The sequence below is a fragment of the Arachis hypogaea genome, chromosome 10, assembly GCF_003086295.3.
Source record: "Arachis hypogaea cultivar Tifrunner chromosome 10, arahy.Tifrunner.gnm2.J5K5, whole genome shotgun sequence".
Taxonomy (NCBI): domain Eukaryota; kingdom Viridiplantae; phylum Streptophyta; class Magnoliopsida; order Fabales; family Fabaceae; genus Arachis; species Arachis hypogaea.
Window position 1 is genome coordinate 2,680,410 of NC_092045.1, and position 26,583 is coordinate 2,706,992.

General features: G+C 31.2%; 4 protein-coding genes across 5 annotated transcripts; 2 read left to right on the forward strand and 2 right to left on the reverse strand.

Annotated features, from left to right (window-relative positions):
- Positions 1 to 227: 227 nt before the first annotated feature.
- On the reverse strand, positions 228 to 3,123 carry LOC112714615 (clathrin light chain 1). The gene is made up of 3 exons (XM_025766245.2): positions 2,469 to 3,123; positions 959 to 1,112; positions 228 to 865 (listed from the first exon to the last, which is right to left on the reverse strand). The coding sequence occupies exons 1-3, from the start codon at positions 2,843 to 2,845 to the stop codon at positions 440 to 442; spliced, it is 957 nt and encodes a 318-aa protein (XP_025622030.1). The 5' UTR covers positions 2,846 to 3,123; the 3' UTR covers positions 228 to 439.
- Positions 3,124 to 4,056: 933 nt separating this feature from the next.
- Positions 4,057 to 9,330, forward strand: LOC112714616 (wings apart-like protein 1). The gene is made up of 13 exons (XM_025766246.3): positions 4,057 to 4,549; positions 5,042 to 5,141; positions 5,336 to 5,675; positions 5,879 to 5,991; positions 6,302 to 6,430; positions 6,608 to 6,701; positions 6,859 to 6,969; positions 7,109 to 7,617; positions 7,734 to 7,999; positions 8,375 to 8,525; positions 8,672 to 8,769; positions 8,853 to 8,934; positions 9,069 to 9,330. The coding sequence occupies exons 1-13, from the start codon at positions 4,113 to 4,115 to the stop codon at positions 9,150 to 9,152; spliced, it is 2,514 nt and encodes an 837-aa protein (XP_025622031.1). The 5' UTR covers positions 4,057 to 4,112; the 3' UTR covers positions 9,153 to 9,330.
- Positions 9,331 to 9,977: 647 nt separating this feature from the next.
- LOC112718119 (uncharacterized protein At4g19900) lies at positions 9,978 to 11,544 on the forward strand. The gene has a single exon (XM_025770019.3). The coding sequence runs from the start codon at positions 10,052 to 10,054 to the stop codon at positions 11,354 to 11,356; it is 1,305 nt and encodes a 434-aa protein (XP_025625804.1). The 5' UTR covers positions 9,978 to 10,051; the 3' UTR covers positions 11,357 to 11,544.
- A 1,248-nt stretch (positions 11,545 to 12,792) lies between these two features.
- LOC112714617 (probable polyol transporter 4) lies at positions 12,793 to 15,891 on the reverse strand. Of its 2 annotated transcripts, none has more exons than XM_025766247.3 (2): positions 14,966 to 15,891; positions 12,793 to 14,432 (listed from the first exon to the last, which is right to left on the reverse strand). In XM_025766247.3, exons 1-2 carry the CDS (start codon positions 15,177 to 15,179, stop codon positions 13,066 to 13,068), a joined length of 1,581 nt encoding a protein of 526 aa, XP_025622032.1. In that variant the 5' UTR covers positions 15,180 to 15,891; the 3' UTR covers positions 12,793 to 13,065. The 2 variants fall into 2 exon arrangements, with proteins under 2 accessions (XP_025622032.1, XP_025622033.1); XM_025766248.3 differs by having other exon boundaries at positions 14,962 to 15,775.
- Between the last annotated feature and the right edge of the window lie 10,692 nt (positions 15,892 to 26,583).

The following is a 26,583-nucleotide window of genomic DNA, read 5'->3' on the forward strand; positions in this document are numbered from 1 at the left end:
CGATTTGCTTGAACATATTCAACTATTCTAGCTCATTTTTTTCAAAGCCCCGGCAAAATAGCCTCATTCTCCAATCATTTAACGATAAAACGGCCAAAACAGATGGAAATCAATGTGCCTCTCCCCCAAGCAATACAGAATGCGCCTAAGCCTATATTGTGGTATAAAGATAAAACATCCGACTTTTAAGTTTACACATTTATTTGAGTCAACAAGTCAAAAGATCATTTAAGTTAAAAACAAATACTCTGTTATGTAAACCCACTAAATCTGCATGGCATAATTGTCAATAATTGATTTAATTCATACAAAACCTTGATATTGGTCATAAAATGCGGGTAATAAGCATTATAAACTAATAGCTGGGCAAAAAGATTCATTAAAGACTGTGGGGAGAAAGGTGATCTTAGAAGATGGAACCGAAGAATGATACGCACAATTATGCAGCAGGCTGCTCCTCAGGGGCAGCAGCTTCTTTCTCGGGTACATCTGCAGAGCCGTTAGAAGAGGCATCCTTTGGTTGTGATCCATCAGTAGCAGGTTCAGGTGCTTTCGATGTGGCTTTTTTTCCATCCTTACCCTCTTTGGCATCTTTAGTATCTTTGGCAGGAGCAGGAGGTGGAGGAATCATGTGAGGTGGTGGTGTGTGCTTCAGCTTTAATAGTATCTGTCGCATCCTAGCGAGATCGGTGGGTTTACCAGGCTTAGGGCCTTGGACAACTGTAATTGATGGCTTCTTGTCCTGATCCTTCTTGCCTCTTTTCTTTTCAATGTTGGGAACCTCCCGAGGAATGAGCTCTGCAATTGCTTTCCAATAAGCTTTGTCTGCCTCTTTGTGAAACTTCTCTTGATTAGCCACGAATAACTGCTCCACAAGCAGATTTCATTTTCTACCATTAGAAGGGCAGGGAAAAACATATCACGTGACAAATGATAGCATGATGAAAGTGAAACTTACCTTCTCCCTTTCCCTATTTTGAACCTTGTTAGTCTCAACATTAAGCTTCCTTTTCTCATAAAAAGCCACCTTATACTCCTCTGCTTCCTCAATAATCTTCAATCTGATTTCTTTTTCCCTTTTCTCCTTCTCCTCTAACTGAATAGCATTTTGACTGTATAAGGGAAGCCAAACATTAATTGATTTATTTTTGGGTTAACAACATAGATCTTAGATTTTTAATCACCCAAGATCAGAAATTAACTAAAATGATTGTCCTTCCAACAAGTATGAGAACGGATTTGCCTCTGTTAACATGGGATTTATATATCAATCGCAATAGATATTTTGATAAAAGAAAATGTCAAATTAACCTTTCTATTAAAATCATCCTTACAAATAGCACCTACAAGCATTTTTGGATATCTTAAACAGCAAACACATAATCTGAACTAATGTAATAATACCAGTGCCTGCTTGGTCATGTACCCTCTAATTTACATAAATATTTCATGTCAAATTTAGAAGCCTATTGCTGTATTGCGACTTGTAACTACAAGAAAAACCAAATTATGCAGCAGCATAACACAAATTGTAGCTTTCTTTTGTTATGCATAGACCAATTGCTAAGCATACGATATATCAGAAATTCAGAAATTATTCAATCCAATATACATATGGCTTGGCATTGTTGGCGAAATTGACTAGATTTTATTTTATGTTATTTGCCATCAAGGCCTATTTAAGAAGCACACACGATTTTTTATTTTTACTCTTTTTCATGGATAGACAAGATTAAATATCAAACTGCATTCATTTCATATTTTCTATAGCACTCTCAAAATCCCAGAGATGTCCGTAGGATGATCTGCTCTAATTGCAGTCCTTGTCAAGATTTACGGCACCTAGGTCTTTTGAAAAGTGCTTCCCTTATCTAAAAGAGAGATTAAGAATTTGATATCATCACCTTGAATGTGATCAACTCACTCCAATAGTCCAATGGGCAGCTACGCAAGATAGATCACAAAGTTCAAATCACCATTAAAATTCGACACACAATCCAACTTGCTACCTCACCATAGAATTTACCTTAAATAGCTCCTACACAACACGATTATTATGGACCAAAGTCTAGAGATCCATCCGACTAAGTAAAAATTTAATTCCCCCTTCTAATCCCCTTGATCCAAAACCTAACCACTGTTGAACTGGTGCTACGCTAATCAACTCCGTATATATCTACCGAAAATCACATCAACATATCTCACAACAGCACAATTAACTACTTCAATTGAACTCAACTAAAGAACTAAACTCACCAATTCGTTTCTTTCTACATCAAGATCAAGCTCCCCGAATCCTGATTCGTGATCCTAAGTCCTTACTGCTTACACGTACCGGCAACAAACTTCGCGAATAAACATGTTAAAAGCCTCTCTAGAATAAAGTAAAATCACCACAGATCTAAAGCAAATTCAAATGAGATCTACCAAATTCATAAGTAAATTTGGGAAAGTTCAAAACCGCTCACCGGCGCCACTCCCGAAGCGCGTAACCTTCCTCCGGCTCCATCTCAGTTGGCGGCGGAAGCACCGGACCGTCGGAGACGAAGACGCTTTCGGCACCGCCATAACCGTTCCCGTTCTCGACAGTCTCCGATTCGAAAGGGGAGTGAGAGTAACCAGGATTGGGATCGCTGAACCCGTAGATCTCCGGCGAGGCGGTAGCGGCGGGGTCATGATCCACGGTGACATCGCCGTCGGGGGAGAATCCTCCGGTGAAGCTGGAGTAACCGCCGTAGCCAGAGTAGGTGTCGTCCTCCTCGGCAGCGTTGTGAGCGGCGGCAAAGTGGTCGGCGGAAGAAGAGTTGACGTTTAAGTCATCGGCGAAGGAGTCGAAGGAAGACATGGTTGCGAGTTTCTCTCTCTTGTGTGAAGTGAACACAGCGAGTGCGTTCGTTCTTCTCTCTGCTTTCGTTGAATGGAATAAAATTAGAGCTGAGTTGAGCAGAGTCTATAAACTTATTTTGACTCCTTAATACTTATCGCTGAATATATGTTGATCCTTCATTTTTCATAATTAGCATTTTTTGTATTATTTTGTGTTAATAAGTCTATATTTTTATCTTGTCCAACCTACCAAATATACTATCTAATAGGGTAGTAATGGTAAAATAACACAAGATTATTAGCGAGGTATATAACACACAAATACTTTGTTGAGTTATTGTGTTTGTATGTTAGACATATTTTGTACACAATATTTATTAATATTCGTCTTATAAATGTGTTTATCGTGTCCATTTTAGTAAAAAATAATTTTTTTTACTAAACATACTTCAAAATATCTAAATATCATTACGTGTCAACGTGTTTAATCTTATTCTTAATATATATTTTTGAAATAAATTTAGATATAGTATATATTATTATTTATTAAAATAAAAAATATGTTAAATACTTAATATAATTAAAATAAAATTAAAATAATTAAAAAAATTAATTTATATTTTAATATCAGTAAAATATCAAAATATCATTAAGATTTATCTAAAAAATACTTTATATTTTATATATATACATGTCTCTATGTCTTATAAGATTTTAAAATTTGTGTGTTGACGTGTGTCCTGTCGAGTCGTATCGTGTCTCGGGTCCGTGTCAGTACATCATAGAGAAAAACTAAAAAATAAGTAATTTTTCTTAAAAAAATATTTTTTTATAAAAATAAATATTTAAATTAATTAAATAATATTATTTAATTTAAACTAAAGACTGAAAATTTAAAGGATAAGTAATATTTTTTAAATAATAAATAATAAATAATAAGCTAATGGCTATTGGCTAATGAGTTAACTTTAAGTAACATTTTTTTTTCGGTCAGACTTTTGTAATTTGTTTAGTGAAAGGCTTGAATTTGTTGACTGGGTTGGGCTTCTACTATGGGTACTAATTTTGGGCCTTGAGTTAATAATCTTGACTGGTCCATAAACAAAAGTAAAAATGACAGATTCGCAACTTGGCCCAAAAGAAATGATTGGCAAGGCCCAACGAGACAAATTCAAATTTGGCGCCGTTAACAGAAAACGGTGTTTCCACTTCTCATTCTCAAATCTCACTCCTTCTTTCTCCCCCTGTTTTTCACTTTCTCTTCTTTCAGTTCAAGAACCGAAACCATGGTGCTACGCACGCACGGTCGCCGAATCTGCATGATATTTCCTGCGAAATTCTCCGGCGACGGCGTCGCCCTATGCTCCTCCTCTTTGCCATTCTCTTCCCAAGACACCAATTCCACTAACGGTCATTTCCGCAAGAGAAAGTCCAAGAGAACAAGGACGCACAATGAAGGCTTGATTACAAAGAAGATGAATTTAAAGACGACGAAGAAGAAGAATGCATTAAAGAACCTCACCCTTGCAATGATTCCGGCTAAAACCTCGACGCTAATAGAGGCGCAGGAATTCGGCGAGGTAATGGAGCGCATCGACGAGGTAAATTTCGCCATTGATGGACTCCGCAGGTCCCAACCGGTTCAGATCAGAAGGACAAGCTTGCTCTCTTTGTTGTCCATTTGTGCCACCGCGCAACAGCGCCGCCTCCTCCACGCTCAAGGGTACATCACTTTGTAAAGATTTATTCGATATCTATGTACTAATATGAAAAAGATTGAAACTTTTTCTTAAAAAACAAAATTTCTTTTTGCAATTTTGGCTTTGGGGCTTATTCAAGGTAATTCCAAATTTTAAACTTTTGGTGGGTGCAATAATGATTTAAGAAGTAAGTAGTGTTTGCTTGATGTTTTGTGCTCAGTATCATTAGAATTGGTTAGTGTTTTTCTTCCGATAGAGTTTCCTGCGGTTTTGGCGCAGTATGAGTAATATACATGTTTCCATTTAAGTATTCAGAATTAGATAGATAATAGATTCGTGATTTTACACAAATTTTAAATTTTGTTTGTCCTTGGATTTTATCATTGTGAATCACTGAATTGTCTACGTCGCTGAGGGCTGTGAGACAAACTGGCATAGTAGTGGAATTTTGAACTGAAATATGGATTGTATTCACGGGTAGTTAGGTGATAATCCCTGATTTTTCTACTTTATAGGATCGCAAAGACAATCATTGATGCTATTTTGCGCCTAAGTCTTCATGATCTTCCAAGCAATGTTGCAGCTGCAACTCTGTTCTACATTCTTACCATTGATGTAAGTCTTGTATTCTTTCTGATGAAATTCATCTTCAACGTCTCAACATGCTAGGACTTTATTTTTGACCTTTTCTGTGCAAGGGTGACCTTTCAATGGCATACTTTCCATTCTGCTTTTGTTTGGACGCTTTAATTTGTCAATCCTATTGGTTTCAATTTGCCTGATGTTACTGGATATTCTTTTGATTTCAGGGTGTAGAAGATAACCTCCTTGAATCACCTGATTGTGTTCTATTTCTGATCAAGTTGTTGAGACCACTTGTCTCCACGGATGGCGCAGATAAGGCACTAAAATTTGGTCCGAAAATTCTAGTGTCGCATAAGAATGTCGGTTCATTAGAAAATACAAGAGAAAGATGGGACTCCAGTTCTGTTGCAATTTTTTCTATAGTTCAACAAATTCTAGTAAGTTGTAAAGAACTGAAGCCAACCTGTCAAATTGACAACAGCATAGAGAGGCCAGAGTTATGCCCGGAATGGTTAGCATTGTTGATCATCGAGAAGGCTTGTTTATCTTCCATTTCTCTTTATGGTATTGTAGTGTATATCACCTTCCAGATTTTACTCTAAATATTATTGGCTGAAGATATTCTTCTGTTATATGTTGTATGTTTTTAATGGACGAAATTAACAATGAATAACCAAATCTGTTTAGTTTTAATGATTCTTTGAGCTGTTTGTTTTATTGTTCTTATTGTTGATATTGTTTCTTAATGACGGGGAATCTGTTTTCAGAAACTTCTGGTGCTGTATGTAAGACTGGTCAAAATTTTAAGGAAAAACTAAGGGAGCTTGGAGGACTTGATGCTGTCTTTGAAACTACCTTGAAGTGCCAGTCGCATTTGAAGGTGTGAGATTGTATTTTCAGTTCAATTTATAATTTGTGTATATTTTTTTTATAAGAAATAACTTGAGAAAACTGCAGAGGTTTTACAGACATTATAAAACAGAGTGACTATTATTATTTGCTATCTGATCTTTCTTACTCTAAGATCAAATATTGTGTCTGTCCGTACTCCGTATATGGGCAATTCCCTTATGTTCAGGGAATCAATTTAAGTAGTTGCTTGTCTTTTGTTCTAGTTGATTTCAAGTTTTGAAGCCCTATCTGGTTGTAGATTAATTTAATTGGGGAGAACCATTGGTTTGCCGTTTCAGTGCTGGGTGGAGGATAGTTATCTATCTACCAAAGATGTTAGAAATGACAAACAGCTAAAAAGCCTTACTTTGCTTCTTAAATGCTTGAAGATCATGGAAAATGCGACATTCCTTAGTGAAGACAACCAGGTTTATTACTCATTCTAGCCCAACCTCCCTCTCTTTCAGAAAGCGACAAAAACTAAAATAGACATAGTTTAGATTTTCATCTTGAGTCTTACTTCCTTGACTTCCCCTTTGTATAGTATACTCATGTCCTGCTGCATTCTTGATTCATCATTAATCGTATGTACTTTATCGTAACAGGCTCATTTTCTTGGACTAAAACGGAATCTCATTCCTCAAGCAACTCCGATTTCCTTTGTGGAGCTGATTTTAACTATCATAAAATTTCTCTCAGGTAACGATCGCATAAAGGGGTAACTTCTTCCTTTTGCTGCTTTGTCTTTTTATTTCTCTTTTCTTGTCATGCTATTTTACTTTTATTTCTTTCCATTTCTTACAACTGATCAATTATTCTTCCCACCCATGTCCCTCCACAATCTTCCAACTTCAAGATGTGTGCATAAGTCGGAATGCTTCTACCATTTTCAATGATAACAAGAATCCCATTTCTCTTTCTACCACAAGTCATGATTCTGAACTGGATCTTCTCACAGACCTTAAAGGTGGAGTTTTTTTCTCCCCCAAATTATGTAGAAGCTATAGTCATATTGTAAAGAAAATTCCTTCAAATTTGTGAATGCTTAGTAGTGTTGTGATAAGCTCATCAAGAATTACTGAATGCTCTTATACATGACACTGCAGGGAGTCTCACTTTAAACCATACTGGAATGTGCTATCATATGGAGAGAGAATCTTCCATAAAGAGGATTGATCTTTCACAGAAGAGCCAACTTGTGAGATGCAGCCAGTTAAAAAGTTCTCTATCAGTTTCTGAAACTCCCAGCACTTCAATGACATACAGTTATTCACCGAATATGAGAGACAATCCTTCCAAATTTGCACCATCTAGTGGTGCATCATCTAGTGGTGCGGATTGTAAAACATGTATGATCCAACTTGAAATTTCAGATGATAATCAAGATCCATTTGCATTTGATGAGGATGACATTGCACCTCCTAAGTGGGACTTACCATCAATCAAGCAAAGAAAGTCGCATGCTAAAAAATATGAGGTAACAAGCAGAGAATTTGAAGAAGGATGTTTATCACAGGCTAGTGTGAGCAATGGGGATGTCGATTGTTCCAGTTCCTATGTTGATGATGAAGAAGGTTCCAGTCTTCTCACTGATTGCCTTCTTACTGCTATTAAGGTATCTTTATGATTTTCTCTGATCTATTGTTTTGTGTCTTCTCTATATCATTCTTTCCTTAGTTTTGGTAAGTTGGAATCTCTATAAATTAATATTGTATATTTGTATGATTGTAGGTGCTGATTAATTTGACTAATGACAACCCTATTGGCTGTCATCAAATTGCTGAATATGGAGGATTGGAGATTATGCCTCTGTTAATTGCTCAGCATTTTCCTTCTTTCAGTTCATCTTCATTGCCCACTTTTCACATAAAGGAAAATAAGCCAAACAGTGTGAAAGACCATCGACATGATAGGCATCTCACTGATCATGAGATAGATTTTATTGTTGCTATTCTTGGCCTGCTTGTAAACTTGGTAGAGAAGGATGGCCATAATAGGTAATTTAAATAATTACTTACTGGCAATACTGGTATTCAATCAAGAGATTTGCTAAGCAAAGGAAAAAAATTTCTAATTTGGAATAACCAAACGCAGCTTGAATTATATCGTCACTAATATTCCCATAATTACAGTGTAGCATAAAGTTTGGGATCCCATTCTTTGTGAAATCCATGTATCTATCTATAGATGTTAGTACTTTCTATTTGATCACCTTTTTATAGAAAAACCAACTGTAGTTACCTCCCTTCTAGGACAAAATCAAAATTATAATATGCTACGGAGAATGTAAACAACAAAATGAGCTTTTGTATTGTGATAACAAGATGTATTGTCTCACTATTGCAGTATCGCTGCTACTGATGTTTTTGCAGATCACGGCTTGCAGCAGCCAGTGTTCTGCTACCATGCTCAGATGTCTTAGACCATGAGATTCGGAAGGATGTTATTCCATTATTATGCTCTATTTTCTTGGCTAACCAAGGTGGAAGTGAGGATAGCAATGAAGATAAATATCTGCTACTGGTATGTATTATGATCTTCTTTTGTTTACTTACTATCAGAGACTTGAACCATTTAGATATAAGTTGTGTGATCTAGACTATAATGGTTGGGGAGAAGGGTATGAATTTTGATTCTGATCTTCATTCATCTTGTTCTCCATCATGCAGAATGAGGAGGCAGCTATTCTGCAAGGGGAAAAAGAAGCTAGGAAAACGATCGTGGAGGCTTATTCAGCACTGCTTCTAGCCTTTCTATCCACTGACAGGTTAATATACTTTTCTTCTTTTGGTTCTATTTTTTTGTTATGTGTATCTTAGGGATTTTTTCTTTTTCCTTTCTCAATTACAGCAATGACATTCACGAAGCAGTTGCCAACAATCTTCCAGATCATAATTTGTCCATTCTTGTGCCTGTGTTGGAAAGATTTGTGGTAAGTAGCTGTTAATAGATGTAACTACCTTGGCTTAAAACTGTGAAGCTAGCAAGAAATATTGGGATTATTGAAAGTGATGTTTGGAGTCATCTTTTTACTACTATTAAGTCTTTAATCATATTTGTTTCCAGGAATTTCATTTGGCCTTAAAGATGATTTCTCCTGCGACCCATAAAGCTGTTAGTGAGGTCATTGAATCATGTAAAGTTCGTTGAAAGCTCAGCAAATGGAAAACTATGTACAGCCTCAGCAAGTTTAGTTGCAAATCACTTCATTTCGTCCAACTAGTTACACTAGATGCTTGTATATAAAAGTCAACAGAGGGTTGCCTTGTATAGTTTGTGTATCAACTATCAACAATGATATTTTTTCAAATATTCTTGATTAGCCATCTCTCTCTCTCTCTCTCTCTCTCTCTCTCTCTCTCACACACACACACACACACACAAGTGTCTAAACAAAGCATATGAAGTAAGCACGATTATTAGCAAAATTGAAAATAAAAATTAAATGAAGCACCAACCAGGAAATCACTTCACAAAGTACAGATTTGGATATTCTAGATTTTATCTATAGTTTCTTATCCATGTACTCTGATTCGTCAAAACAAATGAAGCAAAGTAATCTACACGTAATGAACAAGAGAGCAGTCTCCAATTCATATGAACCTTTTTTTGTTTTCCCTCCTACTATTTACTTGCACTCAATTTGATTTAAGAGAAGACTTCAATTTGCAAAAAAGAAAGGACTTGAGGTGAACTTGAAATGAGCAAAAAATACAAAGAGCTTTATATTTGACCACCCCTTTCTACCCAAAAATAAGACTATGGTCCATATAGAAGAAACAGATTACACTAGCCTCACACATTGTCATTTTCAACCCCCAAAATAAATCATTGGAAAAAAATAAAAAGAGAGAGAGAGAAAGGACGTAACTGTAACTCCACTACAACCACCCACAATGTCTCTAATATAAACATGGGGTTTGGGAGGAGTTTATTATTCTTTTCTCTGTAGCAGCAGCAACTGCCTCGGTAACCAACCCAAAACAAAACTTTTTGAACCAAGAAACAGTTCCCTCCTTTCCTCTGTTCCTGTTCATGTTTGAAAGCCAATGGAAGAGAACTACCATTTCTCTTCTTCTTCTGCATTGCACTTTAAAAGATATTTACTTTCTCTGCTCTTCTCTCTCCCCACTTCACTATATGCTCTCCTCCTCCTCTTTCTCTTGACCTACAATGGTTTCACAGTGTTCTGGATTCATGTCCCTCTCTCTCTTCTTTCCCCTCCAACACACCACACCAAATGGCCTCCTGCTTCTTCTGTGTCCCTTGCGGTAAAAGAAGAAACTTTACCACCCATTAACAAGACCCATTTGGCGCTTCTCCCTCAAAACACAAACTTTCCTCCTTTTCCCATCACTGAAAAGCAGCATAGAAGGCGTACAAGAGTGAAAAGGCACCACAAGCGTGGCCTCAGAAGCCTACTTCTAGAAGAGCCTCAATTCCCATTGTTTCGGTCCAGAATCAAGGCCTTCTTTTATGGCAATTCCTCTTCTTCTGGTTCTTGCAAGTTCAGGTTCTTCATGACTTGGATTTCACCATTGAAGGCATTTGGTGTAAGAGAATTGCTTTCTGTGGAGAGCTTGTTCAAGTCTCACCGTGAAGCTTGTTTGGTCATAGTTTCAAAGTCAATGGATTCTGACACAGGAACTCAGATTCTGAATCCTTTTGTGGAAAATGGATTCAGGGTCACTGCCATTGCACCTGATTTCAAATACATATTCAAGGGAACTCATGCTGAATCATGGTTTCAAAAGTTAAAGGAAGGGAATGTGAACCCTGGTGAAGTTTCCTTGGGACAAAACCTCTCCAATTTGCTTAGGCTTGCATTGTTGTACAAGTTTGGAGGTGCATACATTGATGCTGATGTAGTGGTCTTGAAGAGCTTCTCCAAATTAAGGAACACAATTGGAGCTCAGAATCTTGATCCAAGAACTGGTGAATGGAGTCGTTTGAACAATGCAGTGTTGGTATTTGACAAGAAGCACCCTTTGCTTTTCAAGTTCATTCAAGAATTTGCACTCACTTTTGATGGGAATAAATGGGGTCATAATGGTCCTTATTTGATTTCAAGGGTGGTTTCTAGGGTGAGAAGGAACCAGCAAGAAAGGTTTGAGAATTTCACTGTTCTGCCACCATCTGCATTTTATCCTGTGGATTGGAGAGGGATTAGCAGTTTGTTTTTGAGGCCAAGAGATGAGATTCATGGAACATGGTTGGAGAAGAAGAAGGAGCAAATTAGCAAAGAGAGTTTTGCTGTGCACCTATGGAATAGGCATAGTAAGAAGCTTAAGGTTGTAAAGGGAAGCATTGTCGATAGTATCATATCAAGTTGTTGCATCTTCTGCAACATTTAAAGTTTGTAATTAATTTTAGAAAGTTAGAAAGATGATAAATTTAGCAGTTTTATTCCAGCATCAAAGGTTAGACTAGTATTGGATATTTGCCATAGGAAAAGGTACAGATTGATTGACATTCCAGAAAAGAATATATATGTTTGTCTTTCTTGGTTAGGACCATTATAACTTATGATAATGATTTCTCAGCTTCCTATCTAAATTAGACACTAACCTTTATCCTTATATCATGTGTCATGAACCTTTGGTCCCACTCTCTCTATGCTCACAGTGTCTTATCTTCATTTTTTTTTTTATAATAGAAAAAGGGTTACCAAAACAAAAAATATGTTCTCTACAAATTTAGTGGAAATTTTCACTATTCACACAATTCTAAATTCTCCCTATATTTTATTCGGAAATTACAACATAGCTCCTTTGAACCATAAATGGACACTACTTGTTGTGGCAAACACTTACAAGTGATCTACCTACTTTCAAGGATTCAACCAAGGTTAGTTCAAACACATATTTGTTACCTGACAATATAACATAGGGGCCTAATCCATATACTTAAAATTGTGAATCATATTATTATAACTACTAGATTAATATAATATTAGTTAAGTGATAAGTGTTTTTTCTTAATAAATAGTTTTGAGTTCAAGTCTTAGAAATAACAAATTTTTACCAAGGCTTGGCTAAGACTCTCATGTTCTCATCTTGCAAAATTAATAACTAATTACTCTTATTAATATGATAATATATAATTAAATATCCACATAATCATTTTTATATAAATAATACGAGTTAAATTTCAATTTGGTCTCTAAAATTTGATGTGATACTCATAATGACCCTCATAATTTTGTTGCCCCAATTAGAACCCCCAAATTTGCAATCATGACTCCGTTTTGTCCCTGCGATCATCTTCGTCACCAGAATATTAATCTGGTGAGAGTTTTAACCCACAAAAAACTAAAACGATGTAGTTTTTAAAGGGTTTGGGGTCGTTTAAATAGTGTCCACCGTGTCATGCAATTGCGTCAGATTAGCATTTCGATGACGGAGATGATCGTAGGGATAAACTGGAGCCACGATTGCAAATTTGGGGAGTTCTAATTGGGACCAACAAAATTATGGGAGTTATTCTGAGCAGCAGTCTAAATTTTAGGGGCTAAATTGAGATTTAACTCAAATAATACACACAAATTATTATTTTTTATTTTACATACTACAGTCAATTTAATTTGCAATTATAGTACAACTACAAGTACTGCCATTCTTTATTAACATAATAACCCTTTTTATCTTGGTGGAATTAGAATACACGCATCTCGCTATTCTATTAATAATAAACCTTTTAAGAAAGCGAATATTATACAAGGTAAATAGCAACAAATGCAAACACATGTTGGAAAGAGACAATACAAATTCCTACTATGGCTGAGATAAAATGATGCAATCTGAACTCCTTTTTCAATAGACTGTAAAAAATAGAAATAAAAAAAGTCAAGGTACATAAATATATTTTATATCAACAAATGCTTTAGCATATCATATATACTGGTGCTAGGTGGTTCTAAGAACATTGGAATGAAGTTTCTCATTGTTAGTAAATTTCTGCTATAACTAAATAATTTTTCCAGCCACCAAACTAGTATGATATTGAAAATATCTTAGGAATTTAGTTTAGTATGAAGATTCAAGATTGTGGCATGCCACCAAACTCATGACTTCTGCATCAGGCGCTCTACATCTCCCATTTCAACCTCATTTCCCTGTGATTCATCATCTTTATCATGGAAGAGAACCTCAATTTCCTCCAAAGTCTTCCCTTTTGTCTCTGGAACACAATAATGAACAAAGGCGACGGCAGAACATGAGATGATGCCAAACACAAAGAAGGTTCCTGCAACTGTGATTGCGCGACTGACCGAGAGGAAGGACATGGATATGATGCCACTACTTACCCTACTTCCGACGGCTCCAAGAGCTGATGCTTGAGCTCTAAGTCTCAAAGGGAATATCTCTGATGACAGAACCCAGCATATAGGGCCAAGTCCTACTGAGAAAGAAGCTACATTTCCACAAACTGATAGGATTGCCAATACAATCCCAACTTTTGCATGATCCAGAAAAGCTAGAGAGAGGCTCAGGCTAAATAAACAGACTGTCATCCCAATTGTGCTTGCATAAAGCAACGGCTTTCGCCCCACTTTGTCGATCAGAAATATAGCTATCAGGATGAAGAGTGTTTTGGTGAAGCCAACAGTGACTGTTGCTGCAAGAAGCTGAGTGGTCTCAGTGATACCAGCATTCTTGAAGATTATTGGGCTGTAATACACAGTTGTGTCTATGCCTGTAATCTGTTGGAAACATTGAATTCCACAACCAGTTATAAGCATTCTTCGAACCGGAGGTGAAGGACATAATATTTCTTTCCAAACAGCTTTAGCTTCATACTTCTCGGCATTAGCTAATCCAGCAGCTACCTGAATTTCTTTCAACTTTTCCTCAGCCTCCTTTTCGCTCTCGCTTATCTTCCTCAGCACCAGCCTCGCTTCTTCAATTCTATTCTGCACCACAAGCCATCTCGGAGATTCAGGAATGATAAACAAAGCAAGAGCAATAACCAACGAAGGAAGAAGTCCCACACCAAGCATTAGCCTCCAATTTATATGCGGTGGAAGCTCTGAAAATTCATAATTTGATATGTAGCCAAGAAGGATTCCCAAATTTATGCATATCTCAGGGAAGGATGTAAGAGATCCCCTAGCAATGGCAGGAGATATTTCAGCAATATACACAGGCGCAATCATGACGCCGAAACCTATACCCACCCCGGCCAAGAGTCTTCCTATCATCAGTACTTTAAAAGAAGGCGCAAGAGCCATAATGGCTCCACCGGTTTGGAAGATAACAGCAGCCAAACCAATTGTCCATTTTCTACCAATGACATCAGATGTCTTTCCACCTGCTAAACTACCCAACAGCGATATTATGCTCAAAATTCCAACAAGAACTTCTTGTTGAACCTCAGTGATCTTCAGATCCTGTTGAATGAATATAATCGCTCCACTCATAACACCAACATCTACAAAACAATAAGCAAATATGAACTGAATTTGTCAGGGACTTGGATGTGGTCCCATCAAATATCATAAAGAAAATTCATGTTGGTGATGCTCAAGTTTCAACAACTATTAAACAACATGGTTGCATTCTATAACTCTTGCCATGAACCAATGGGCCCTTATAGTAAGAGAATGAATTTGCTAAGTTCAATCATTAGTACCTAACTGTCTCTACTATTAACTATCTCATTGAATTTACAAGTAACCTTTGTATCCACATTTTGTCCATATAGCCTGTTCCCTAAACCTCAACAACAAAAGCTGTGCTACAAATTGCACAAACAGCACATTTTGCATTCACCATTGTGATTATTATAATCTACAGCACAAAGCCCCCATAGTGGGGTTTTATTCTTTTCTTATTTGTTTGGACTGACACATATTCTTGCCACTCAATGATAAAAGAAAAGAAGCAGGGTCCCAAACTAAATGAACCACAGAAAAATTAAATGTGATTAGATCAAAGATAAGATAATAAAATAGAATTACCAACCATAGCCGAGAAGCACTGAATTCAAAGAGGCAAAGACGGCACAAGCCATTATATATTTCTTGGAATCATGCTTGTTAGATGATGGCAAGTCTTCTTCTTCGGCCTCATCAAGATCAGAGTCCATCCTTGTGTACTTGGGCTTGGTCCCCAATGAAATCTCAGATAGAACATCTCCATTCCCGTCCCCATTCTCTTGGACACCAACCAACCCCATTATTCCCCTCAATTTTATATATATATATACTCTTATGCAATGACCAAAAACCAAACTCACAAAAAAACAAAAAATACAAATATATTACAAAAAATCCCGGTGTCTCTCTCCTCTGAGCTGATGAAAGTGAAAAGGGAAAAAAGACTTCACCGTTGACCCTGTTTGAGGCTCCTAGTTAACAATGTTCCTCCTCCAGCACAGAGAGACCCAAATTTTGGGGGGTATGGTCTTAGATCTGAATTGTGGAAGAAAAAGGATGGAACTTGCAAACACCTAGCTGAGTGTTTCGCTTCAAAAAGAGCAAAGTTTCGATTTTGGACAAAGGATTTACATGGAATTACCAGAATGTCAAGTGGGGTCAACTCTTTTCTTTTGGACTCTAAAGCAACGTATTTTGAGGGACAAGAATCTCAGGGTGTTTTGGGGGATTCGTCAGTTTGTGCTTGTTGATGAAGGATCTCCATTGGGGACTGTCGGACACGTCATCGTACGGGCATCATGGGTGAAAGTGAAACAACGTGCTGCTTAGTATGTGGTCGGTTCGCGCGTACTTTGCTTCCTCGTCAATGGTTGGAAAATAGAAACACTTCCCTTCTAACCGTCGGTGAGGGGTATCTGTGGTATTTTATTTTTTAAGTATTAATGTGATGTTCCTCTTATACCCCTTCCCTCCCAACTATATAATTTCTAATCTCATTTAACATATTACACTACTCATGGTCTTGTTTCCTAGTAACAACTTTATGGCAAGAAGGCAAGAATTAGGTTAGAAGTAAAATCTTCCCAAGTTTAGTTAAATAAAAGGATTTACTTAGAATTTAATTTAGATGCATGGTAAGTAATTTACATATACTAGCGACTCAACAGGTGTTATCGTGTCTGTTTAGTCACTTTTTATTATTTTTTAAAAAATTAATTTTATTTTTTTATTAATATATTATTTATTTTTTAAATTTATCAGATAAATATTTTTTTATTATTTTAAATTTAACGTAGTATTATTTATATATATGATAATTTAGTTGAAATTAAAATTATCATAAAAAACACTAAAATTGTTAAATTATAAACGCACATAATAAATATATGTATATATTATCGGAAATAGATATGGTTTATAAAATAACGACAAAAATGTTATCCTAATTTAAAAAGAATATATATAAACCAAAATGCATGTTACTTATTTCAAAAGGTTAATTATGTGTAAATATTATGGAAATTTATGTTTGTCTTTCATTTTCCTACAAATAGTTGAAACACAGAAGAAATGAATATGCTTTTTTTTTAAATATCAAACTATAAGATAATTAATAAAAAAAGAGATATAAAGATGGTGTACCTGAAAAAAATCCTTCGTAATTCATCATATATTTCCTTATCAATAACTTCTTGCGTCTTGAAAAACTGTCAAATTTGTTTACCATAAAAATAACTATATAAACGCTTCAGGTATATTCAATTAAATTGATTTTTTATTATAGAGAAAAATTCAATTTAAACCTGTAGAATTGAGATATCTTGTTTTGTATTGAATTATTGAATAAATTACCATTTGTACCCATAAAAGATACAGATGTTGACAAATATACCCATATAAAAATAAAAAGACAATTATAACCATGAAAGATGGTTTCTGTGTGCCAAGAGTACCGGACGTTGGTTACACAATTGTCAATTGGTCTATTAAGGTATTCTTGGCACACGAAAACTTCCGTGGGTACAATTATTCTTATATGGATATATTTGTCCGTGTTTGTATCTTTCATGGGTACAAATGGTAATTTATTTTTTTCTGAAAGGACAAAAAAATGATTATAATTTGAGTTATTATTGACAAAATGTAAATTAAATAATATTACATCTGATTTGTTAGGTATTTTTTTTAATAACAATTACCTACAATGATATTGTTTTATACCAAAATGAGTTAGTTGTATTCTTCTGAGTTCATGGCTGAAAAAAAAAGTTAAACTTTTAACATAATTGGTATATAGGTCAAAATAGACGGTTTTATTTATTACATACTAAAAATTTATTGCATAACTGAGTCTTGTCTATTTTAACTATACATTCCCAACCAATAGAATAAATTTTGAGTGGATGAACGTCATTCAATTTCACGTGTGAATAATAATATTAAAGCAAAAATATGTATCATCGATGCAATTGTCACTATCATTAATATTGTAATATTTACTTTATTATCGATTGGTCTCATTGATGCAATTGATTGCTCATCTTTTCATGTACTCCATAATGGTTGAAATCCTTCTTTCTGTAATTTATTAAACTAAATATGTATCACAATATGTTTCAATAGTATTTTATATATTACTTTAGATTAAGTAATGATACATCTCAAATAAGACATACCTGTATTTTTTATTGGTTGCTAAAATTTAATTTTTATAATTTTTTTCTAAAGTCATGAGATTGATATCAACATCTAAAAAAGTTAAATTTTGAATTCTTTTCAAAGTAAATATAAACATTGCATACCATAATTTCTTAAAAAATCAATATTGATATATTCAATATTGTATCATAAAATTTCTATAATTTATGTGAATCTTAGTTGGTGCGTATCTGTTGGGTAAAAGAGATGTTTGAGTTCATTTCTCTTATCTGTTGACGTATCTTGATGAGCTCTTGTGATATCAATTTATCTATTAAAAATTTTAGCTATTAGTTGTTGAAATTAGTGAACAAAACTATCTATTTCAATGTTGATATTATAATGATAAAATTACATAATACACGGATTATACTTGTAAAAAGACGGACGTATTTGCTAAGCACATAAATTATCTGAGGTGCAAGTAACAAAATTTTTTTGAACACCACATTCTTTGTGAATTGTCCACTTTTTTCAACTAATGTTCCTTCTTTGACTAAAATTTTGTGGTTGACTAAGAAACACTTCGAGAGAGTGCAACGTATAATTGACCATGGCTAAACACATGTTTAGGAAGATAAATCCTTACTTTAGGAATAGTTTACCCTTGTGGTTTGTTTATCATTAAGGCAAAACTCAATCTTACCAGAAATTGCTTCCTAATAAGCACAAAGGGTAATCCTGAATTTTCAGTTGTTTTGTGTTTTATCAGAGGCAGAAAAGTTTTTTGTTCAAAGTGATGGCCTGTTAGGATTTTTACGTCTAACATGTTTGAAAAGGTCATCGACACAGTAACCTTATGCCATTGCATAAGCCTGCCTTAAGATTTATGTTTCTCAGTAACATCAAAGGAGCACCTTTTTTACCTTCAATATATGAGGTGGCAATCCATCCGTAGAGATTGAGTTAAGATATTCTTGTTGATACAGATTATTTGTATCTCCTTCTACTTCATCAAAAGATGCTAAAATTCGTTCATCTCCCGAAAATTAGTTGATGATTATATCATTTAGCTGTTGTATATCATGATTTTTTTTGGGTGTCAATATCGCTCTCTCCACCATGTAAGATGCATCCTACTCATGAGATTGCAAATTTGAAAAAGTTTCTTCTATTAATTTGTGTAATGATGCCTCACCTTTTCTTGGTATTGCCATGTGTGCTTCTATGTGTACCAAGTCCTCATATATGGTAGGCTCAATCCCATCCCCCATTCGCATGAGATACTCCACAAAATTATGATCATTAAGAGATTGCATATTTTGTCGCAATTGGAGAATTTTTGTTGATGCCCACAAATGTGATTTAACAATAGAAGCATAAATCATTTGCAACTTACTTCCTTTCGGCACAACAGGTAATACTTGGCGAAAATCCCTACCCATAACCATCACCTTTCCTCCAAATGGATTATTGTTTTCTAATATGCCTCGCAATGTGCGGTCTAATGATTTCATTGTCTCTTTATTAGCCATTGGTGCTTCATCCCAAATTATCGCTGTCATCTGCCTAATCAGTTTTGCGATATCAGATTGTTTACTTATATTGCACATGGATGATGGCTCTGCATTGATTGGGATCTTAAATCTAGAATGAGCTGTTCGACCACCAAGCAGTAAAGTTGCAGTTATTCCTAAGGATGTAGTTACCAAGACAATATGTCATCTACTTTGTAAGTCTGCAACTATAGTTCTGTAAAAAAATGTTTTACCTGCTCCTCCTGGTCCATCAACAAGAATGCTCCAGCCTCCAGACAACTGTATTCATAATGCACCTGAAAGCTGCAGACTGGTCATGATTCAATTCTTCTATAGAACACAGGTCTTCTTGAGAAATTTTGATGGACATTTCTTCTTGAATAATTCTAAGCATGAAGTTGTCATTGTCGTTGTTCGAGTTTAGAGCTTGTAAATCGTATTGTGTAATATATTTTTCCATGATGTAGGAGGATGTCATTTAAATTCCTAAGCAAATGATTTGTCAACCCATTGCATGTTGTAGTGCTTGTTGATGCGTAATCATCCACCATACAGAAAAGAAACTCGTCCCACAGACTTCTTACATCTGTTGGCTCACAAAAAATTAGGATAGTGGCAAACAACCTTCTTAAAGCACATGGCATTCTTAAAATGGATGCCGCAACCAAACATAATCTTATACTACTATTACTTTCCAATAGTCCTCGATGCTGAGCGAATTATTTAAAAGACGAATATTGGACATTATTCACTGTTAGTAAATTATCCCAACTAATTTGGCCTCTTACATTTGACAACAGAGTACACAAATAGGATTTTTCACCTTTTGTTTGCGAAACGATATAGATCCGACCGATAGCTCTCTTTTATGACTTACGTCGACGCCATTCTTTTTTCTTGCTAATTAAAAAATTCTAAAGTGAATAATATTATTCACTATTATTTTAAAATAATGATATAAATTTATTAGAGTATTCTTAGTATTGAAGATATTAAATAGTGTTAATAGTGTTATTATTAAAGATAACTATTTAAACATAAATTAAATTAAAAATATAATTTATTAAAAATAATATTATTAATAGATTAACAATATCATTAATATTAATAATAATTTAACAAATTACTATTTAAAATATCATTATTATTAATAGTATTTAACAATATTATAAAAAGATAATATTATTAAAATATCCTATGAAATTAAGATATTAATAATAGTGTTAATAGTATTTTATGATAATTTTGATGATATTAATTTATTAAATACTATTATTATTAATACTATTTAACAAATTACTATTTAAATTATTAATAAATAGTATTAAAATAGTGTTATAGTATTTGATGATAATTTTGAATAATTTATCTTTTATAAATATATTAACTAAGAATATCTTTTAATAATATATTAATAAGATATTAATAATAGTGTTAATAGTATAAGATAATTTTGATGATATTAATTTATTAAATACTATTATTATTAATACTATTTAACAAATTACTATTTAAATTATTAATAAATAGTATTAAAATAGTATTAAAAATAATATTAACACTATTATTATTTAAAATAGTATTAATAGTATTTAAATAGTATAAAAGTAATGTTTAAAATGATAAATAATATATTAATAAAATTTATTTTAATAGTATTAAGAATAGTTTAAATAATATATTAAAATGATATATTAAATAATAGTGAATAATAGTATTTAAAGTTTTAAAGTGAATAATATCTATAACAATATATAATGACAATACATAGGTTTAATGTTTAAAATTATTTTCTAATTTTGCCCTTTTTAATAATTTATTCCACTATATGTCAGTTATTCTACGTTAAAAGACTTTCACTATCTCATCTTTTCTCTTATAGTCTTATTACATATATTTACGCTTTCTCTTATCTTATTAATTCACATCTATAAAAGTTCTATAATTATATCTTAATCTTTCCTTTCTTACTATTTATCATTTTAGATTATTATTACTGCATAATAGAATTTTTTTTTTCTTTTTTATTCATCTTCTCTTGCATCCTTTTCACTTCACTTAAATATAACGTAAAACATAATATAATTTGCTTTCTATCGTTAAAAAAGTATAAAACTATGCTTATATAATTATTTTGATTAATTACGGTGACAACCATATCAATAAAAAATTTATGTAAAAGTCATCGACGGCAACATTATGTGAGGTGACAAAAACAAAACATGAGATAAGAACAGAGTCGGTAACACCTAGTCAGGAGGCGTGTCCGTTATAGATACAGAGTATTAGATGAAGAAAATAAATTGATACATCTAAATGTTCCAACTAATATGACAACCTAATTAACAGATATCACAAATATATCCATAAAGAACAAAAGTAAAATAGTTTAAATAGGACATTTTTTTTAAATAAATGCACAAAGAATAATTTTTTCTTTAAATTATTATTATTATTATTATTATTATTATAATAATAATAATAATAATGTACTCTTGGTATCTATACAATATGTAAGGATAATTGGTGTCTAGATTTAAGTTTCAATATTACTACTAAAAAAATGTTTACTATTAAAAAAAATTTCGTAAATAAAAAAATTTACCCATTTTTTGATAGTAATCTCATTAAGATTTTTTTATTTAATATAAATTATTGTTGCAGATTTTTTTATTTGGATATAACTTTTAAAGAATAAAAATAAAATAGTTCAATAGGGATAATTTTTCAAAAAATAAATTTACATAGAATAATTTTTCTTTTATCATACTCTTCTAATATACCTTAGGTACCCACATAATATATAATGTCAATTGGTGTCTAAATTTAAGTTTTAATATTACCCTTAATAAGAGAAGTTTATTATTAAAAAAATTTCTCCCATGCATTTGTTAGTTACGTTGAATAAAAAAAACTTTTACATATTTTCACAGTAACTTTATCAAGAGTTTTCTATTGGATGTAAATTATTCATGCGGATTTTTTTATTATGAATATATTTTTAAAAGAATAAAAATAAAATAGTTTAATAGGACAATATTTTTTTAAAAAAATTTATCAATTATATCAATATATCAGAATTTATTTTATATATAATATTCATTTATCTGAATTCATTCACGGAGTACCTTATAAAAATTATATCTAAGTAACTTCTTTTTATATTATAATCATTTAATATTTAGGAATTCAAAATTTTGTATTTTTATTTTTATTCAAGGTTTATTTTTATGTTTTATTTTAGTTATGTTAATAAAAAAGTATTAACATTAGTTTTAATATTTAACTTTTAAGATAAATAAAAAGATAGAACTTTTTTATAAATTAAATAATTAAAAAACTATTTATTATAGAAGAATTTAAATCTATTTTTTGACTATAAGAATATATATATAATTCGCTTTTGAATGTAATAAAAAATAAATATATATTTATTTAATTTTTTAAATTTTATATTAATTATTAAAATTATGATATAGTGGATGTATTTCTAAAAAGATTCAATGACTTCATAACTTTTTTTGTTGGTAAGAAATATGATTCAATAATTATAGAGTCTAATTTAAACAACTATAGATAAGTAACATAAGTAATAAAAAATAGAAATAAAATTTAACTTTTTTGTTAATTAGTACAAAAATAAATATAATAAAATAAATAACTGTTATCATACATAATGACATAAAATTTAACATTATCCTTTTGTAGAGTTATCTATTTTTTTAATTTTTATCCTTATTTTTGTACTTTATTTTAATTTTATTAAACCAAAAAATACTAATGTCATTTAACTTTAATTTTCAACTTTTATCATAAATAAAAATATATGATTTTGTATGTATTAGATAATAAAAAAATTCATAATAAAAGAAAAGTTAAATTTACTTATTTGTTATATTTATTGAAGCGTAGATTTTTTTTAACTTTTATTTTTAGAGTAATATTTCCTTCTGAATGTAATAATTATAAATTAATATATATTGGTAACTAATTGTGATGGAAAAAAAGTTAGAAAGAGAATAAAAAACAGAGAAAACAAGCTAATATAAGAGTGGTGATGAGGCATTTGTAGATAGATAATAATAAAAAAAATAAAAATAAAAATTTCTAAAAGAATAATAAAATTAAAGATAATTTAAAATGTTGAATATAAAATTATAAGAAATAAAATTTTTTAATCTATTAAAATTATGTGAGAGAAAAAGTTATTTAAATATAAATTTTTATATTTGTTTCAAATTAAATATAATTGAGAAATAAATAAATTTACAAATATTTATAAATTTTTATCTTTATTGTCACACATAGTAACAACATAATGATTTTAGTATTATACTAATTAATTTAAATTCAATTTTCTATATATTAAAAAATTAAATAACTAATAAATTTGTTTATTTTTTATTTAATTATTCTATACAAAATTTTTGAATGCTTGTTATCTTAAATTTCTTTTTTAAAATGATAAAATATGACTTAACAAGTAAGTATGAAAAATAAGTATTTATATAATAGTTATACATCTAGATATCTAAATCAAACAAGAAAATAATTCTTTTGACAAATCTTTAACAACTCAAAAGTTAACAAAATGAATATGTATGGAGTAAAGTGATAAACAAAAATGAGAGCTGCGATAATGGTAATATGGTATGGTGGTAACTCACTGCTATTGGGATTAATAGAAGAAGAAAATAAAAAAAAAGAATAAAACAAGGCAACATAATAGTGACGATGAGACAACAATAGTTATACATGTAAAAAAATAATAAAAAAATAATAATATATAATATGATAAGATGATATAATCAAAATAAAAATTAATAATTTTAAAATAATAATAAAATTAAAGATAATTAAAGATGTTCAATATAAGATTAAATAAATATTTTTTATTTATTAGAATTATGTATATAAAAAAAGAATGTTTTGAATATGAATATAAATTTTTAAATTTATTTCAAATTAAATAAGATTAAAAAAATAAATTTAATATATAAATAAATAATTTGTAAATAATATTAGTAAATTTTTATCTTGATTTTGTTACACATAATAATAATATAATTTTTTTTAAATTTATTTATTTTATACTTTAAACATATATTAAATAACTTAAAATATTTTATCTTTTCATAATTTACTTTTTAATAATTGATATTAAATTTATAATTTTAAAAATAAAAATATAAAAATATTTTTTAATTCAATAAAAAAGTGGCTCAACAATACCTATTGAACTGCTAATAAATAGAAATTTGGTATCCAATATCCAATATATATGATGGGAATAGAAAAGTTTAGTATTCAAATTCTTTTTTCTATTTTACCCCTGTTCCTTTTTAGTAAAAACAATGGCTTTATTCCACGGGACTTAACAACTGATTTTCTATACCAATAGGAATATATAATGGGATACTGAAGTTTGATATCAATTCTCTCTTCTTATTTTATCCATATTTTCTTTTTACTAAAAAAAATAGCTTTAATATCTTATTTAATATTTTATCCATGTTTCTTTTTTACTAAAAAATGGCTTTAATATTTTATCCATGTTTCTTTCTTCTTATTTCAATAAAAAAACTGTTAATACGTAATTAATTATTTTTTTAATAAAAAATAATAGCTTTACTCCATAACAGCATTTAAACTTGATTCACACAAAAAATTAGTATCCAACTTTTTTATCTTTGTTTTAAATTAAATAATATTAAAAATAAACAAATAAACTTTTATAATAAATAATTATTTTATCTTAATTTGATTACACATAATAACATCATAATATTTTTAATATTTTATTTAATTTAAATTTATAAATTTTATACCTTTTAAAAGTTAAATAACTTATTAAATTTTTATATTATTTTATTAAATTTATAATTTTAAAAAATATATAAATTAATTTTTTAAAAATTAAACAAGTAACCAACAAAACTTAAAAATTGATTTCAATTAAAAAACTGTTTACTACGTACTGAATAATAAAATTGGGAGATATCAATAGTATTGAATTAAAATTGGAGAGTACCAACAGAATTGTCATCATTGAACTAAAACTGAAGAATACCAACACAATTAAAATAAAACTAAAAAATATCAATAGGATTGAACTGAAATTGGAAAATACTGCTGTCATTGATAGAGTGGAGAAGAGAGTTATGATGTTGGAAGTGTAATTGATGCCGAATACAGCATCAACCCACAGCTCATGATCATCGTTTGGCATGATGAGAACGTTCCCCACCACATCCTGCACCTAGGCCATCGGTTGCGGAAGGCCGCGTAATTCTGATATGATGAATCTTACATGCGACGGAACGATATTGGGAGATATCACATAGAAAGCTTCATTCAGGTCATAGCTTGGTCCGTATATTTCTTACCGGTCAGCCATTCGTGATTCTTGAAGAGAATCTCATGTTTGATGATTTGATAAATCAGAATATTTGTTGAGTTATTACACTTTATATATTATGTATTCTTTACGTACTCCCATTAAAAAAATATAATAAATAAGTTTATATTTACCATTGTTAAAAAAAAATCTAGATAATAATTATGAACTCAATAAAAAAAATTTGAGAAGGTAAACAAAGTAAACTAAAACCATAAAATTAAAATAAAAAATCCACCAATTATACTAAAGAATTCACGGAGAAAAATCTGACTGTCACTAACCTTCGGTGAGCGAAACGAGCACGACGAGCAGCAGCGAGGAAAGCCAAGAAGGTGTCGCCGCGAGCTATTCGAACTTGGCGAAGAGGGAAATTTTAAAACAAATGGCAAAAAAATGATGGTTCAAAGAAGAAGGACTTAATACCAATGTATTATATTGAATTTAGTGTTTAACAAAAAAATAGAGATAAAATAAAAAGAAGAAATTAAATTTTTATTTTCATTATATATTGGTATAGATTTAACTAAGGAGTACATTTTTATATGTAATTTTTTTAAAGATAAACAATATACATCAAAATATGTAAACTATGTGTTGTAAATTTAATTATTCCGATGACTTTAGTTAATACTGATTTATTTTTCTTAATAATTTAAATACTATTGTATTTTCAGTCCATTAAAATAACTATAAATAAAATAATTATATTATACACTATTAGTTATTGTACTATAATTATATATTGATCATGTACTATTATTGTATTATGGGTTATTATAGATGAAAAATACTAATAAAAAATAATAAATAATTAATATTTTGTTGACGTAATATTATTTATATCATAATATTTTTTAAAAGATATCATAAAAAATTAAAAATAAAAATATAATTAATAAATTTAAGCTTAAAATATTATTTATATTAAGTACGTAGTGCGAGTTTTTTTTATTAAAAGCGAATCAGTTTTTAAATTTGGTCAGTAAATCTATTTTTTAATAAAAAAGAAATAGGAATAAAAGAAAAAGAAAGAATTGGATATTAAATTTTTGTATTCTCATTATAGATTAATATAGATTATAGATTGGTATAAATATATCTAATTACATAGTATATTGAGTGATTAAC